The sequence below is a fragment of the Podarcis filfolensis genome (genome assembly GCF_964270895.1).
Source record: "Podarcis filfolensis genome assembly, chromosome: 13".
Classification (NCBI taxonomy): domain Eukaryota; kingdom Metazoa; phylum Chordata; class Lepidosauria; order Squamata; family Lacertidae; genus Podarcis; species Podarcis filfolensis.
In genome coordinates this window covers 19,064,741-19,082,954 of record NC_139615.1, presented here as the reverse complement: position 1 = coordinate 19,082,954, position 18,214 = coordinate 19,064,741, and the positions used below count along the sequence as shown (strand labels likewise).

The following is an 18,214-nucleotide window of genomic DNA, read 5'->3' as shown; positions in this document are numbered from 1 at the left end:
AAGCTTGGCCCTCCAGATGTTTTGGGACTACAACTCCCATCATCCCTGACCACTGGTTCTCTTAGCTAGGGATGATGGGAGTTGTAGTCCAAAAACATCTGGAGGGCCAAGTTTGGCCATGCCTGGCCTACTTGCATCTCTCTCAGTCGCTGGCCCTCCAATAACCAAATTTGCTAGCATCACCTTTGATTCTGCTGGCATGCTCATTTTAGGCCTGCACCAAAGATCTCAGTCCCCACCCCCCCTTCTATAAATATCCCATTTAAGTACCATTAGAGAGAACACCACTAGGGTTGTGAGTACTGGCAATAAGGAGCAGGAGTTAAATATTTTAAATCAAAAAAATTACTTTTACCCCATCCTCTCGGTCAAAATGCTAATTATGGCCTTGTGGAATACATCCAACCAATGGGCGTAACTAGATAAGCAAGGGATAACCATTTCTCCCCTGAGTTCCATGCCATCCCTTTGAGGAATTAACAGACATGCATTAACTCTTAAGGACTAGGTGTTTTCAAACAACAGTAGATGCAGGGAGAATATATCCTGGACACATTTTCAGATAGTTTGTTTTCTAGGTAGACGAGTTTCCATGCCCTCACCCAGACAGTACTCAACAGCATTCATAAATGCAGCCATTCTTCAGGTACTAGAATGTTTTCTGACAAAAAAGTGCAAATTTTATTTTCTGCTCTCAGATTGGTTGATACATTGGACCCGATCTTGTTCATAGATCACACCCACTTGCCTTCGTGCTTCATCAGAGATGGTTGCTATGATTTCACTCTCGTGTAAAGGCATGACAGGACTTTCCTTCAAACCTGCACAAAAGACAGGTTAATAGAACCTGGATTAATAGGTACAGTTCTGAGGTCTGAGTTTCAAAGTAGATTTAGACTGCAATCCCATGCACATTTTCCTGGGCCTGTAATAACGTAGGAAATGGGCTATTCATTTATCTAAGCTAATAGATATCTCTGTTTTAGCACAAATCTAAACTACTCTCAAGTTATACAGGATCACATTTATGGCAGAGTTTTTAGGAGAGTGATGTTAGTGGACAGAAGGGATTTGCTGTGATGTCTATATGAAGCCTCCAGATACAGGGCCAGTATGCCTCTGGGTAACAGCTGGCTGGTGCGTAATATAGTAGGGGAGAGGTCTTTCCTTTCATGCGCTGCTTGTAAGATGCTTGGAAGCTGAGGCGGCCCAATACGTTTTCTTGTTTGAGCCAAGCAGCAAATGCTGCCTCAGCCAATCCCACCCAAATAAAGTGCAGGGCAGGGGCATATAGCGTCCAAGGTTGTTGAAGTTACTTTGGCACCTGAGGCAAAAATATATAATTTATCCTGCAGGTGCCTCTCCCCTCCCTGGTATTACAGTAAATTTCCAACAGCAATAAAACATTAAATAACTAATGACTTGGTGTCCTTTCATGTAATTTAAAATTTTGAAGGCTCGCTTTACCTCTAACATTGCTAGGGGGAATCTTTTGCCACCCAGATTTTGCTGACCTTCAACTCCCATCAGCCCCAGCAAGCAGAGCCCAATGGTCTGGGAAGATGGAAGGTGTAGTTCTGGAGGGCCAAAGGTTCCCCACACCTGACCTAATGGTAGGGCCAGCCCTCCTCAGAGACATGTGGTCGCCTTCTTTGGATGCTGGATGAGCTATTCACGCTCCTCAAAAACACCACCTCCACAGGAGCCTTACCCTTCAGTAGGCACAGCCGGACATGTTCAGCTTCGTATCGCAGCCCAATGTCGTGCTCGAAGAACAGTGGTTCAGGCGAAGTTGGCAGGGGCCATTCCCAGCGCTTTCCTTTGAGAAACATGACTGTGGGGCTGTTCATGTGGTTGGGGATCTAGAGAAAGAAGCAACATCCCTTTTCTTGATGGGAAGCAGAGAGACTCTGGAATTTGTCTACTCTGAGAATCAAAGCGGTGATATTCTATGATCTAGATTGTGCTGGTGACTGCTAGACTCCCATCTCCCTGATCACTCTCAGCTAAGGGTGTCAGAGAATTCCAACAGAAATTGAGAAAGGAATGGAAATTGCTTTTTCGTTCCATGTGTGTGGATCAGAAATCAGGGTTCATTGCCGTTCTGTGAGGTGACTGGGGAAGAGAAGCCACTGCTGCTCGGAGGCAGACTTGCCAGAAACAGTTCTGCCCTTTGGTTGGTAGGGGCCTGCCCTCGTCTGTGGGGTGTTCCAGCTGCTTGAGGAGTTCTTACTTCTGAGTATTATACATGTAGTCGGGTGAGGCGGCTCATACTGAGGGCTAACAACTTGGTAAGGTCACCTAGGGAGTTCATGGCACGCAAAGGCAACTTATGAATCAGAGAACCATTTGGGTGGCAGCTTGAATTCCACAGCAACTCTCACTACCCAAACCTAAAATCTCTCTCTGCTTCATTGTCCTAGCCATTTGGACTTCATTTCCCTCCAACATGACCAGTGGGGTGTAGATCCCTATTCAGCCACAAAACTCACTGAATGACTTTGGGTGTCATCATTCTACTTCACAGGGTTGTTGTGACTTTAAAAGTAGTGAGGGGCAGACCTAAATATGCCTCGGATGTCTTGGGAGGAAAATTTGATACAGAAGTAAGTACAGTGGTACCTCAGGTTACATATGCTTCAGGTTACAGACTCCGCTAACCCAGAAATAGTGGTTCAGGTTAAGAACTTTGCTTCAGGATGAGAACAGAAATCGTGCTCTGGCGGTGCGGCAGCAGCAGAAGGCCCCATTAGCTAAAGTGGTGCTTCAGGTTAAGAATAGTTTCAGGTTAAGTACGGACCTCCGGAACGAATTAAGTACTTAACCCGAGGTACCACTGTAATCCAAATTTTTAAAAGTAAGTGTGCATCTTCCTCATCTCCATTATGCATAATACACTTGCCATTTATGAATCCACAATATTCCATGCTAGGGATGGGCAGAATGGAGATGACATGATACTCTATGATTTGCAGTAAATTGACATGGGTTTCTGACTTCTACTAGCTTATCTATAGTAACAACAAAAATTGTGTCCGTCCTGTTCTCCCTGAAGTTTGGTATTTAAAATTCTTCATCTTGAAGTAACTCGGGTGCAGATTTTATAGCATATCTATCCCAGGGTATGGATCACAGAGTACAGGAGGCCACTGGCTCCGTCTCGCTGAGCCACCATTTTGTACACCCAAGCCTCCATTTTGTACCTGTCGGTGGACCTTGTACTTCTGGTAAAGTAAACAAAGCCCATCTCACAAGTCAGGCATCTGCCCACACAGTTAGCCAAGTACCTTGATAATCCCATCGGTTCCCCCAATTAATGCTTCTCCTGGTAGATCGATCATCATGGTGCAATTAAGCACAGCCTGCCGGTTCCCTGAGTAGTTGAGGACAATGCCAACAGTTTCATCCGCTCCTGGGAAGCACAGAAAAGGATGTGATGCAGCACTAATCCATATCTCCCAAACATTAATTATAGCCCCACAAACTCCACTCTCTTCGCCTCACTGTAGCAGCCTCACCTGACTCAAGTAAGAACCCTGAGGCTGTAATGCTTTGTGGCTTCTCAGGCCCAAAAATCATCGATGCAAATTGAATGAGGTAGCAGCCCAAGTCCAGAATGACGCCTCCACCCAGTTTCTTATCCACCAGCCTTGGGATGTCATCCATCCGAAAGCCTAGTTGAGCTCGAAGCACCCTCAAGTCCCCAAGATCCTTCTTACTTAGCAGAGTGCGGATCTGCTCGGATACAGGGAAGAATCTTGTCCAGAAGCCCTGGAAGAGATGGAGGCTAAGTTATACCCTGCATTTCCATTCGGGAAAAGAAAGAGGGAGTGGGTATGAAGAACAATTTGGCATTCCATGCAGAGTTTCAGAATCTCAGGAACTTCAGCCTGTGTGTCATACTAACAAGTGTCTCAGCAAAACAAGTTTCTAGTCCTTAAGATATTTAAAAGTGTGTGGGCAATGCCTGGTGCAAACTGTAAAACTAAGAGAAGGCTGAGAAGCGGGTGAATCTTCTGATTTTTATTTTTTTTATTTTTTGCCCCTCCACAGTGACTAGTGTTTAATGCAAGGATCAGCAAACTTTTTCAGCAGGGGGCCAGTTCACTGTCCCTCAGACCTTGTGGGGGCCGGACTATATTTTGAAAAAAACAAATAAATGAAAGAATTCCTATGCCCCACAAATAACCCAGAAATGCATTTTAAATAAAAGCACGCATTCTACTCATGTAAAAACACCAGGCAGGCCCCACAAATAACTCAGAGATGCATTTTAAATAAAAGTACACATTCTACTCCTGTAAAAACACGCTGATTCCCAGACCATCCGCGGGCCGGATTTAGAAGGTGATTGGGCCGGATCCAGCCCCCGGGCCTTAGTTTGCCTACCCATGGTTTAATGTGTTAGGTGCACTGCAATTTTAGGTAAGAAAAAAACAAAGAAGCCCATTGGTTTATAAATCCAGCAAATAAAGCACTAGACTGGCTAAGGAGAGTCAGTATAGTGTAGTGACTGGCAGGAGATAAAACTGAAAAAATAAGTGGGATGTATGGAAAAGAAAGTGATTCAAACATGTGAATGTACTAAAGAACAGGATTTGGGGAAGAGCCATTGCTCAGTGACAGAGTGTCTGCCTTGAGTGCAGAAGGTCGCAGATTCAACCCCTGGCAGCTCCAGGTAGGGATGGTTGAGAACTTTGTCTGAAACCCTGGACAGCTACTGTCAGTCAGTGCAGACAATATTGAGCTAGATGGACCGTTGGCCTGATTTGGTATAAGGCAGCTTCCAATGTAGAATGGAAGAATCAGGCCACTTTGCATCCAAGTTGGAGAATCCTCATACAGATTTCAATTCTATCCTGGCAATCATAAGGGCTAGAAATTTCAGGGTGTGTTATAAATTGAAACAAAAAGCTGGAATTCCGCTACACTTGCTCACCTCTTTGCCTAAGGCGGGAGATGAACTGGAAGAACGAGGAGGGAGGGAGTGCAGGAGGCAGGGGAGAGAATGAGCAGGGAGCGCAGTAGGTAATATATACGGGTTTATTGGAGTCAAAGATCTACAAAAGCAAATGTGCAGGATTAGCAGCATGTGACTGGAAATTAGTGCTAACAGTCTTGCCACAACCTTGCCAGTGCCCCAGAGTTCGTGCCTTGCAAAACTTTAAGCTTGCCACATTTATTAGATTGCCAGTTTCCCGTCTGTGCCTGTCACAGCTGCACAATGCTGACGTTCAGCCGACAAATCATTCCTCCTCGCTATGTCCGCAATCATAAGGGAGAGCTGCACCTGCTGAATTTATACCTGCTGCACAGTATCTCTACGGGAGGGTTGCCAGAAGATGATCGGTGGGGACAACTCTGGTTCCTGTATTGTTCAGAGCAGCTTAATTGTGTTCTCTTGCTAGCAGTTAACCGCAATTCCTTTGGTAGCTACATATCTAAACGAGAATCTCATCCCTTATATATTCAGCTGATCACCATGCTCTGCAGGTGATCTACAGGGCCTTCTGTAAATATCATCTAATCGGGAGGTCCATTCCGTACAATGCAAGAATCGAACTTTTGGCATAGTGACACCTACCCTTTAGAAATCCCTCCCATTATATGTCAGCCAGGAGCCGTCTCTGTTTGTAAGGTAATTTGGGCCCATGTTGTATAGGGCCATGTGAATTAACACAAGACCCTTGAACCTGTTACCAGTTTATCAGTCTTCCCATTACCAGAGATTGTGATTTGTTGCTTTCTAATAAGCCAGTATCGGCAAACGCCAGCAACAAACCACAGCTTTAAGATTGGCTAGCAATCATCAAACAAACCATGATCCTTGGTTGAGATGTAACAGGAAACTAAGGCTTCCCAGTTGCAACAGGGGAGGAATGTGCAATAGCATAGTGCTCATTCACAGTAAACTATAATTAGCTAGAAGGGCCTCCTCTAGAATGTCAGTAATTTGCTGGACGGATTCAACTATTTACCATAAATTTAGGTTTTGCACAATGAAAGTGGATTAAAATATTCTGTTGCTCTTGTACAACAAATCCACTTTTTAATTTTTTTAAAAAGGACTTCTTGCAGTTAGGAAAGTGATGCAGAAAAGTAGTAAAAACTGTGGGATAAACAACTGATTAACATAAAGATGTAGAACTACTGTGCAAACAAATCAGATGAGTGCTCATTGCCATATAACCTCAGTGCAAACAAATAAAAATGAATGTTCAATGAAGACCAGATGTAACCTAACCTCTGTGTAAGCTTTGTGCAAGCAAATCAGCATGAATGTTCAATAAACAGGCAGAAATAGGACTTGAACCCATATCTTGCAGACAGTCTCCACTCTTTTTCTGCTGTATCACACTGCTTCCCACGTTGCCTCAATATTTCCTACCTCCATGAGGAACACATTGTTCTCTTTAGCCACTTGTACCATGTCCCAGACTTCTGCTGCATTCATGCCCATGGGTTTTTCACACAGGACGTTCTTCTTCGCACGGAGGAAGAGGAGGACGAGTGCATGGTGCTGAGTATGGACCGACCCCACATAGACTACGTCTGAAAGAGGGATCCCAGCAGATGGGGAGCAGAAAATGAAAGCAAAAATTTAGCCACAAAACCTGTAGGCTCAACCTCAGTCTGTTTTCTGTGGCCTGAAACTAGTGAAATGATAAAGGTGTTTCTGAGCAAATGTAGAGAGCATTCCCTCACCACTAACTATCGCGGCCAACCCCTCAAAGATCCGGGATTAGTGGGCAAAGCTGCTATGTTAGCAGGTGGGACTTTCCATGGTAACTTGAACCCCACCACTACGAAACCACTGGAGGGAAACCAGGAATCTGAGTTTTGCTCCTTATTCTGGCTGGGTTCCAGATCCTGAGAAGGCTGGAGTATGTTTAATATAGGGGTCTGTTTAATATAGCAGCCTATGGGCCTGGCCTGATCCAGCCCACACAGCCTTCCCAGCTGAGCCACCAGCATCTCACTGTCTTCTCAGCCTCTTAGCAATCTGTCCATGGGGAGGCGAAATGGCCTTCCCCTTCTCCATGTGCAGAACATTTAGCTTCTGTTCTGCTCTGCAAGAAAAGGACTGTCTTTCCTCATAGCACAGTCCTTCCATGCAGCTTCTTCATATAAATCATATAAAATAATTAACAAATCTGCAACAAAATGATTGCAACCTGTAAAACACTATTAACAGAAAATAAGCGAAACGTCACAATGACAACAAAAGTAATGTTATGTGATTAACAAATCGACATTTATAATCTATAAAACAATATTAACAACTCCAACAAATAGCAACTAAAAAATATAAGCTAAGTGCTGTTAAGTTCACACACACACACACACACTCCACTCCCCTATGCCTCATAATCTTTCACTGTATTCAGTGCATTAAAATACACATAAGATACACATAATGCCGTTGTTAAGCAAGCTCAGCAGTCTGACCTGGTATGAGACAGCTTCCTATTGTTCTTTTGCAGAGTCATTGAGAGATGTGTACAAGGGACAGAGAGAGGGTGGTGTCTGATGTCTTCCTGTCTGAAAGCTGTTTCTAGTTTGAAATCCAGATTCCATTAGAACAGCCTTCCCTAATTTGGTACCCTCAAGATGGGTACAACTCCCATCATCCCTGATTCTGGGCGTGGGTACCGGTTGGGCCTGATGGAAGGCATAATCCAGAACACCTGGAGGGCATCAAGCTGGGGAAGCTGCCTGAGAAGATCACACCTCGTTCCCCTTTCCCCACTCATGACCACTTGGGCTGATTTTCCAAGCTCCATCCGCCTCACCTATGTCAGGGTCCTCCGCCAATTCCTCGTACGATCCATAGGCCTTAGGAATATTATGCTGCTTGGCATATTCCTCAGAGCGCTTGAGGTCTCGAGAAGCGATGGCGGCTACCTGGGGAGGGAAGAGCCAGCCTATGAGACAAGAGGTTGTGAACGACAGAGCCTCACGTCACCCTAGTTTGTAACTGAATGCCAAAGTAAGTTACAAGCTGATCACTTTTCGTACCATCACAAGAATGATAGGAGTCTGCTATATAGCTAGTCAGCATTGGTCCATCTAGCTTTAATATCGTCTGCACTGACAACAACTGGAATAAATTCATTGAATATTTAAAGGAGAACAATAAAAGTTTAAAGACACTAGCAGGACTGGAATAATACCTTCAATGTAAATTAGTAGAATTATGATAATAATATATGCAAAAAGTATGTGATGTATATACCAGCAGCTGGGAGGGAGGGAAGTCAAGACTCAGCAGAGTCAAAGGGTTTATATTGTGATAATAAGAATTGTTGGGAAAAGGATCATATGAAGAAAATAAAAATTTATTTGAAATATATATATCGTCTGCACTGACAGGCAGCGGCTCCAGGGTTTCAGTCAGGGCAGGGGCGTAGGAAGGAGGGGGCAGGGGCGGGGAGTCTGCCCCGGGTGTCACCTTGAGGGGGGGGTGTCAAAATAGCAGCCAGCCGGGGGCTACACTCACTGTAGGGCGGCTGAGGGTGCACGGGCGCCGTTGTTATGGGCACTGCTCGAGCACCATCCATATGGGCGTCACTTGAGTGCCGTCCGTATCGGCAGTGTGCATGCACCGCTGGGTGGTTTGCTCCCCCTCAAAAACCCCGCACCAGGTGCTGAAGAGCCTTCCTTCGCTACTGAGTCAGGGACCTCTTCCCTCATCCCTACTTGGAGATGTCAGGAATTGAACTTGGGACCTTCTGCATGCAAAGCTGGTGCTCTTCCTACTGAGCTATGCCCCTTTCAAAATTCAGTATAAAGAATGGTGCCTTTCACCCTCACCCTCAACGCATGTGAGTGATGATAATGCCCTTTAGTGATTATGAGTACAGAAGCAGGGAACAGCTGCTCTTCTGGGTTAGATCTTTTTGCAGCATTTGGCTGTAATGCGCATCAAGTTCTGACAAATCCCGAATCTTGAGGTGTGGCTCCTAGGAGGGATTTCATGCTTACCTGAGGTGAAGTGGGATCTGTATAAGGCTGCACGTATCAAACCCAGGAACCCGGGTGGGTGATGAAGAGAGGGAGCAGCTTTGCAAAACTAAAACTTGTGTCTCTAAGCTTCAGGGAAATGCCAGGATCAGGGGCAGGTGGATGGGCCTTGCCAGGCTGGCACAGTGAGTGAGAAGTGTGGCGTGCACAAATGTTTAACAATGAGATGTATAAATGCTGCACAGTCAGATCAGGATGATTGCTCATTATCACATAACAACCCCACAAACAAATAAGAATGAATGCTTAATAAGAAACTGGCACCATCTAACCTATGTGGAAGCTTTGTGCAAGCAAATTAGGATGAATGCTTAGTAATCAGATCATCCGGAGGAGATCATTTGGAATCTTTCTGTGTTTTGTTTTGTTTTGTTTTGTCTGTTTGAATGAGATACTCATTAGAGCTTGAAGAAGATGGCGCCCTTGAGCTGAGAGAAGGAAGAAGAGAGGTAGCAGAAATAACAGCTGGCAGTTTTTCAAAGGCAAGAGACAGAGAGTTGGGAGCTTTTAGCTGATGTTAGCTGAAACTGGGGGTGTAGCCTTGGGTGGCTGCCCAAAATGCACTTTTCTCATGAAGACAGCTTTTCTCTTGAAGGAGTGGCAGTCGTGCTCTGCTTGTTGTTGTTGTTTTTGTCAGTTAGTTAAAAGAAGACTACTACTACCCAGAACTGCAGCAAAATGTTGCGACTCTTTCCCTTGTAACCTTTTCTACTCTGGAGAGCTGCTTCTAGGCAGTGGAGACAGGCTAGCCCAACCTTTGCCAGCCTGGTGCCTTCCAGGTGTTTTGGAGGGCACCAGGTTGGTAGACCAAACCATGTCCGTCCTGACGACCCTGAGCTAGATGGACCAAGTGGTTTGACTTGGTATAAGGCAGCTCCCTGATAGATCACACAGACCATGCATACAGGTTCACATAGAAAGTGTTATATGGAAGCAAAGTGGCCGAGACTGGAGCACCAGCAGTCAAAGAAAGTGATGGTTCCTGGAATGGCAGGTCAGGAGAACAGCAGCCCATCATGTAATGGAATACAACTGCTGTTGGGGGTTCTGTCGTGCATGGCAATCCCCTCCCCATTTTATCCTCACAGTAACCCTGTGAGATAGAGATTGAGAGACCATGAATGGCTCAAGGACACCCAGTAAGCTTTATGGTTGAGCCATTCAACACTCTAACCCAGTTTCCCCCCTCAAAGTTGGGTCCTCAGCTGTTGTTGGACTACAACTCCCATTATCCCTAGCTGGCAGGGCCAGTAGTCAGGGAGGGTGGGAGTTGTAGTCCAACAGCAGCGGGAAACCCAAGTCTGAGAAACACTGCTGTAACCACTACGCCACGTTCGCTCTCATTGTCAACACTTAATTTATGGCAGGACACCTGTGTCTTTTAACATCCGCCTGTGAAGCAGAAACAGAGAAGGCAGAGGCTTTTGAGGCACGAGAAACCACCCTACACCATTTTAAACCACTAGTCCACCTCACTCGTTCGGTATTGTCGGCACTGACTGTCTGCAGCTTTCCAGGGTTCCAGGCAGGGAGCCTATCCTAGCTTTGAACTTCCCCTCAAAGAAAATGGGGCAATTTGTCCCTCTACCCCACTGTTCTCTACTCTGACTGGCAGCTGTTCTTCCAGGTCTTTCTCCAGAATCACTACATGAGAATCTTTTTTTTTAAAAAAAATAACTGGCAATAGCAGAGATGGAACTTCTGCCTGCAAAAACCACGTGCTCCACCGCAAAGCTAAGGCCCCTCACTTTTCTAGCATAGGTAGGGAAAGCTTTGTCAGCTACATTTCTAGCGACAGGGAGCTCTTAACGGCACAGAAGCTCTCACAGAAGAAAGCTGGCAATTCTATCCGCAAAGTGTGACAGAATCTGGTTTTGGCTGCCCTGTGCCCCCATGCCACCCACCCACCCCATTCATTCCAGGCCTGTTATCCAACCTTGTGATCTACTGCCGGCAAAGTCTTCAAGGCCACGATGAAATCGTGGCTGATCTTCCCAGCAGAGCAGATCCCCCAGCGGAGAGCCATTTTGAATTCCTGAAGCGATGCGGCGGAGAGGTGCTGTTCCTTCTGCCTCTTTTCTTCAGGAGGGTGTAGCAGTTTGTCACTCAGCTGCCCACACAGAGGGCTGTGGCTTAGCGTAAAGAGGCAGGCTGGGGAGCCCAAGGGCAGGTAGAGGCCTGCTTGCCTACTTCCAGAAGTGTTCGCGCAGGTGAGAAGAGGAATGAGGCAATGATGCACAGGACAGGGAGGAGGAATCCTGGCTTTTCAGGGCAAGCGCGTGGGGTGAACACATGACCAACGCTACCTTACACTGAGTCAGGCCGCTGATCCATCTAGCCTGGTAGGGTCTATTTTGAGTATGGGCCAGAGGGTGGGGAGGAAGACTCATTTTGCATCTCAAGGTAAATCTGTGTAATCTACACTTTCCGAAACAACAAAGGCATCCTTTGAAATTCTCCGAATTTTGCCATGCCAGGTAAAGTGTGCAAAAAAAAAAAAGGTGTTTTCAAAGGTCCATAAGAATTGCAAGAATTCATGAAAATAACGTTCAAAAATTGCATCACATCAGCAGAAATTGTTCTGCAAATGTCTGTATATTAGGCAACGTTGCATACAACCATGTATATATATATTGGGAGAAATTCCTACGAAAATGCTGGTGAATTTTCATGCGGACTTAAAAAACAAACAAACCCAAAAACCTGATGTGGAGATTGGGGGCGGGGGGAGAGAATGAGAAACTGAGGGAACCAGTGGCGTAGCGTGGGTTGTCAGCACCCGGGGCAAGGCAAGTAATTTGCGCCCCCTAACCCGTGGATTTGCGCCCCCTAACCCGTGGATTTGCCCTAACCCCAGATGTTGCGCCCGGTGCGGCCGGCCCCCCCTGCACCCCCCACGCTACGCCACTGGAGGGAACCCAAACTTGACAGTTTCCCCCACCCCCAATTCTGAACCTGATTGCTATTCAGGAATTCAGAGAGGGTGGGATTGGGCCCCTCCCCCAGCCTTGGCGCTTGAGATTCTTTACAGTGGTACCTCAGGTTAAGTACTTAATTCGTTCCAGAGGACCATACTTAACCTGAAACTGTACTTAACCTGAAGCACCACTTTAGCTAATGGGGCCTCCCGCTGCTGCCGTGCCATTGGAGCACGATTTCTGTTCTCATCCTGAAGCAAAGTTCTTAACCTGAAGCACTATTTCTGGGTTAGCGGAGTCTGTAACCTGAAGCGTATGTAACCTGAAGCGTATGTAACCCGAGGTACCACTGTACTGTAAATGGAGATGTAAGAAACTGAAACATGGACCATCTCTCTCAGTCCTCCGTCATGAAGCTACAGCCCCTTTCCCTTGATTTTTGAGGGTCAGTGGACATTTTGCACAGTTCAAGCAAGCATCTCCGCCCCCACCCAGCTGTCCATTACTGGCTCCCACCAGCAGGCGGCAAAACTGGGCAGCGGCTAAGTTCAGCAGACAGCACAGAGCTGCATAACAGGTAGAAATCAACTGACAAAGCTTTTTCTCAGTGATGCTGGCGAAAGCTTGTTTCCTGCTACTTAGGTTCTGTGTCTGTTACAGGCAGCAGTCTTCACCCTGCGAATCTTCCTCTCTCACACAGCTCCTTCACTGCTTGCATTTCAGAGGGTAGTGAAAACTTTGCCATTTAATCAGGCTCTTGTGCCCTCCTAGTTATTTGCACAGTTGTGGGTTTCATTGTTTTCTGTCATTCCTTTCTCTCATCTTTCTTTGTTCTTACAATATTACTGAATGAGCACTATTTGGATAATGTGTTTGTTTTTAATTGTTCTTTAGCTTTGTGTGTGTTTCATGGATCTGTATGTCACTTTGAGACTTTTTGGTGGGAACTTACAAATAAGTGAAAATAAAATAATAATAATAATAATAATAATAATAATAATAATAATAATAATATATTTTATTGGGTTTAATTGTACACTGCTCTGCACTTTAGAAAGGAAGAGGAGATAAATAATTTAAATTAATAAATCAATCAATCACTCAATTAGCTTTCTTTTTTCTTTTTTTATTATAATTCTTATGTTACATTAATAAACATTATCATATTACACCACAGGACTTGTTATACTATATACAACGATAATATACAAAAGGGGGAAAAAGGAAATATTCCAGAGTCATATATGTACCAACACTTTGGACTTCCTGTCAATCCCGTTGTATATTCCTTTTTTACAAATGAATGCACTCTTATTGTTATAAATTTCTTCACATTTTATCTAAGACATTCCTATATCAATATGTACCCTTGATCTTATTTCTCAACTCAATCTCTCTCCAAAGTCAATCGAATGCTAGCACAGATCGTGAACCCTTACTGTATATTTGAACATATATCTTATATCTATCCCACGTTTCCATAATTTTTTGTTTTGAGCTGTCTCTCAGCTCAAAGTAGTATTTGTCTACTACGCCATTTCAGTTACCTGTCCTCTCCTGCAACATCCCATGGCTGGTTGCAGCAACATAATCATACAACTGAAAACAAACGTACGAGTTTATATACAATTATAAAAGCAAGGGAAACATCTCCAGAGAGGAGAAGTGGGTACCACAAAAATATCTTAACAGTGAAAGGCCACAATTAAGAGGTGTGCTTTCAGCATATGAGGGAGGATGTGCAATGAAGATGCTCAATGCACCTCTTCACCCTGCTCATTGCACCACTGGCGGAGGAAGGGGGTGCGGTGGGTGCGGCCTGCCCCAGGTGTCATCCCTGAAGGGGGGTGACATTGCCGCCACGCCCCCGGGTGCCGGAGCAACTAGCTCCGCCTCTGCATTACACACTCCCTTTTCCCCATGAAACCCAGGCATCCTAGAACCTGTTTTTAATTAGAGGATTTAGCTTTGGAATATAGTGAGTCATTGTGAGGAACTTGCCTCTAGGCATGTGTGAAGTGCGTTGCTGTTCCTGCACCATTAATGCCATTATTCTCATCACCTCCAGATCTGAGGAAGCTGTGATAGGGTTTCTAGGTAAAAAGTGATGGTTATTTCCTAGAAGGGTTTTCTTTTATGTCTCTCATTTGGTCATTTTTGTGACTAGCTGGATGAAGAGTCCTGAAGCTTCTGCATACTATTTCCTAACAACTTGGTTGGTCTAACCTTCCTATATACAAAAAAACATAACGCTGTCATCACACAGCTACTGTTGATTTCAAAATGGTAGTTTGGAACAACTGCAAAGCTTTGGATAAAGCCGTTTTTTTCTGCAAGAGGGGTAGGTGGGGTTGGCAAGCAATGTGAGCAGAGCTGCAACCCTTAGTCAGAACATAAGAAGAGCATGCTGGATCAGGCCAATGTCCCATCCATAGCTGTCAAGTGTCCCTTATTTGGCGGGACAGTCCCTTATCCCAGCGCCATGTCCCGCTGCTGTCCCTTATTGATGATGTCCCTTAAATAAGCTACTGAAGGTAATGGGGCCCTTTCTATGTCCAGCTGTCCTTTGTCAACAACAAATTGTTGCTGTTTTTTTGTGTTGAATATATGCTCTATGGTAATTTATGGACCTAATAGGTATCTAAAGCCATTTGCACGAAACAAAATATGTATTTTATCAAAGTAATTGTTGATCCCTTATTTTGGCTGCTGATCCCTTATTTTCGAGGCTGCTGGTCCCTTATTTTCAAATCTGTAAGTTGACAGCTATGGTCCCATCTAGTCCAGCATCCTGTTTTCACGGTGGCCAGTCAGATGTCCATGGGAAGCCCAGAAACAGGACCCAACTCCCAAAGTTTCCAGCGATTAGGATAATAATGGCAATGCGGATTTTGAAATTCTCCTGTAAGGAAGCATAGTAGCGAGTGGAGCCCCAACAACACTGAGCTGACTCCAGTAACTTACTGGGTCGCCAGCAATTTGTGTCTTCTGTTTCCTTGTTCCTCCACACCCGCTCTCTTAAGCTGGTTGGTTGCAAGATTTTATCTCTTAATCCCTCCCTTGTTGTTTTGTAAACCTTCTCCCTGGAAAAATGGGGTGCTAATTTTAATTTCAGGTGCCATCTGTTTTCCTGGCAGCAGCGATGCATTTTGCAACACCCAGGGTGTAAAGCCTGTGTCAAACTTTGCCTTTAAACTGGCTTGATTAAAACTGCTCTGCTATCCAGACGCAATCTCCACTGAGTTCAATGAGATCTGCATCCTAGGACGGATCATTAGGAACAGTCTAAACACTCATTATATCCTCCCAAACGAAACTTTGAATTGTGGGTGTCTTGAAAATACTTTAAGTATGTTGCAGAGAGCCTGTGGGTGCGGCAGCCATGGTGTGTTGTACAGTGGTACCTCGGGTTATATACGCTTCAGGTTACAGACTCTGCTAACCCAGAAATAGTGCTTCAGGTTAAGAACTTTGCTTCAGGATGAGAACAGAAATTGTGCTCCGGCGGCGCAGCAGCAGTGGGAGGCCCCATTAGCTAATGTGGTGCTTCAGGTTCAGAACAGTTTCAGGTTAAGTACGGACCTCCGGAATGAATTAAGTACTTAACCTAAGGTACCACTGTATCCCCTTCCAGCTTTGCAGCATTCAAAAGTTTCCGGTGTTTTCTGCTCATGCTGACTGCAGTACAGTGGTACCTCAGGTTACAGACACTTCAGGTTACAGACTCTGCTAACCCAGAAATAGTACCTCAGGTTAAGAACTTTGCTTCAGAATGAGAACAGAAATCGCGCGGCAGCGGCAGTGGCAGCAGGAGGCCCCATTAGCTAAAGTGGTATCTCAGGTTAAGAACAGTTTCAGGTTAAGAACGGACCTCCAGAACAAATTAAGTTCTTAACCTGAGGTACTACTGTACTTCTGTAGGTGTGGACTGAGAGGTTCTATTAGAAACATATCCTTGCTGACTAGAGCTCTCAAGATGTTTTGGACTACAATTCCCAAACACCTTGAGAGCTGTAATCGGGGCTGCTGGGCTCTGTAGTCTAAAGCATGGGGGGAGGGGGCACAAGGATGGCAAAGGCTGATCTAGAACTAAGACCTATTTATTTCTACTCCCCTTAATCTTGTTTCCCCCTCACGCTTACACAAGCTCAAATGAAAGCCAAGCCTTTTTGATCTGTAGTGTGACTGTTTCTTCTCTGATGACACTAGACAGCCAAAGCTTGTTGCCTTCAGCAATCTTGCAAAGCAACTGTGACACCTGGGCTAACAGAGCCCATTATGTCCCAATAAAGGTAAAGGTACCCCTGCCCGTACGGGCCAGTCGTGTCCGACTCTAGGGTTGTGTGCTCATCTCGCTCTAGAGGCCGTGAGCCGGCGCTGTCCGAAGACACTTCCGGGTCACATGGCCAGCGTGACGAAGCTGCTCTGGCGAGCCAGCATGAGTGCAGCACACGGAAACACCGTTTACCTTCCTGCTATAAAGCGGTACCTATTTATCTACTTGCACTTTAAGGGTGCTTTCGAACTGCTAGGTGGGCAGGAGCTGGGACCGAACGACGGGAGCTCACCCCGCCGCGGGGATTCGAACCGCCTACCAGACGATCAGCAAGTCGTAGGCACTGAGGTTTTACCCACAGCGCCACCCGCGTCCCTTATGTCCCAATAGCCCAAACCTAATCCATTATTCTAGGTGTTTCCCCATGCTATTCTATTGAAATATTAATTTTTCACAGCACAATCCTATTCAAGTCCCGTTGAATACATTGGAGCGTTTTCTGATTGCCACCACCTTTCTCATCTCAAACATTTTGCATGAAGATCCCCAGGCAACTTTCTCTAATCTTACAATAGCTCCTTTCTTTAATCTTCTTAAATTCTTGCCAGAACCCGAATTGGTCGGCTGGGATGAAATCTTACAGGCTCAGATGGTGTAGCCTGGCTCACACCGTTCCATAAAGATGCTGAACGACTGACACTGTTGTTGCACCTGCAGCCCAGGGAAAAAGCACTGAAAACAGCTCTGTCCGGCACCTCTTGTGGTGTAGTGGTTAAGAGCGGTAGACTCGAACCTGGTGAACTGGGTTCGCGTCTCTGCTCCTCCACATGCAGCTGCTGGGTAACCTTGGGCTAGTCACACGTCTTTGAAGCCTCTCAGCCCCACTCACATCACAGAGTGTTTGTTGTGGGGGAGGAAGAGAAAGGAGAATGTTAGCCGCTTTGAGACTCCTTAGGGGAGTGATAAAGCGGGATATCAAATCCAAACTCCTCCTCCTCCATTTTGTGTGCTGTTACATAAATGTTTTTCAAAGGGTGACCTGCCTAACTGCTGAGTAAGCTAGTATTGACATTATAACCATACTGAGTCAGTCTATTGGTCCGTCTCGCTCAGTAGTGTTTACTTTCAAGGGTTTCAGTATGGGGGTGGGGGTCCTCTCCCTGTGCTACCTGGAGATGCTGAGGAATGAACCTGGGATTTTTTTTTTTTTGCATGCAGAGCAGATGCTCTACCCCCGAGACACAGTCCTAGTCCTTCCCCAAATCCTATGCCCCCCTTTTTCCATTGATCTCTGTACCTTCAAACCAAAGGGATGTGAAATTCGCAGAGTACTTTTCTAGGCTCTCGATCCAGCTGAAGTTACTTGTGAGAGAGATGGTGATCCCTGTGCACACTTACTGTGCAAGGGGGACTTGCTTCCGTGTAAACTTAAGAGAGCACACTGAGCTGCCTGTCCCATTGAAAACAATGGAGCAAGTTAAAGTCATGACAAAAAAAACCTTCTGCCCCATTGCTTTCAATGGAAATTGCTTGTCATGGCTAATTTTAATTGGGGCCCTAATCTTTTGAGGCTGTATTGGATATTTTTCAGCTTATTAAACCAAACTGCCATCTTGGACGTTAGAGATTTGCTATAAACACACACACACACACACAGAGAGAGAGAGAGAGAGAGAGAGAGAGAGAGAGAAAGAGAGAGAGACCAATCTACTGGATGCAGTTCATACTACTTTGCAATCTACACTCCATAACTTTGATGTTATAAACCACAGGGGGAAGCAACCTACAACCCAGGGGCTGCATTTTATGTTGCCCTTAATACCTCCTGATAAAATAAACAGATATTCTCTTTATTTTGGAAAGCTGTTTGCTTGTTCACTATACATTTGGGCACCTTTTAAGATAATGGAACCAAATTTTGTAAGATGGTTCCTGAGATCAAGGAGCCAGGTTTTCAATTAAGTTTGTATATGATTGGGTGCCATTTTGAATCAAG

At 45.3% G+C, this 18,214-nt stretch overlaps 1 protein-coding gene across 1 annotated transcript; it reads right to left on the bottom strand.

Moving 5' to 3' along the window:
• Window positions 1-638: 638 nt before the first annotated feature.
• On the bottom strand, window positions 639-11,259 carry LOC310746538 (trans-1,2-dihydrobenzene-1,2-diol dehydrogenase-like). Its single transcript, XM_083580416.1, has 7 exons — window positions 10,961-11,259; window positions 7,794-7,905; window positions 6,389-6,552; window positions 3,519-3,771; window positions 3,288-3,412; window positions 1,712-1,862; window positions 639-821 (listed from the first exon to the last, which is right to left on the bottom strand). The coding sequence occupies exons 1-7, from the start codon at window positions 11,048-11,050 to the stop codon at window positions 682-684; spliced, it is 1,035 nt and encodes a 344-aa protein (XP_083436542.1). The 5' UTR covers window positions 11,051-11,259; the 3' UTR covers window positions 639-681.
• Window positions 11,260-18,214: the final 6,955 nt, after the last annotated feature.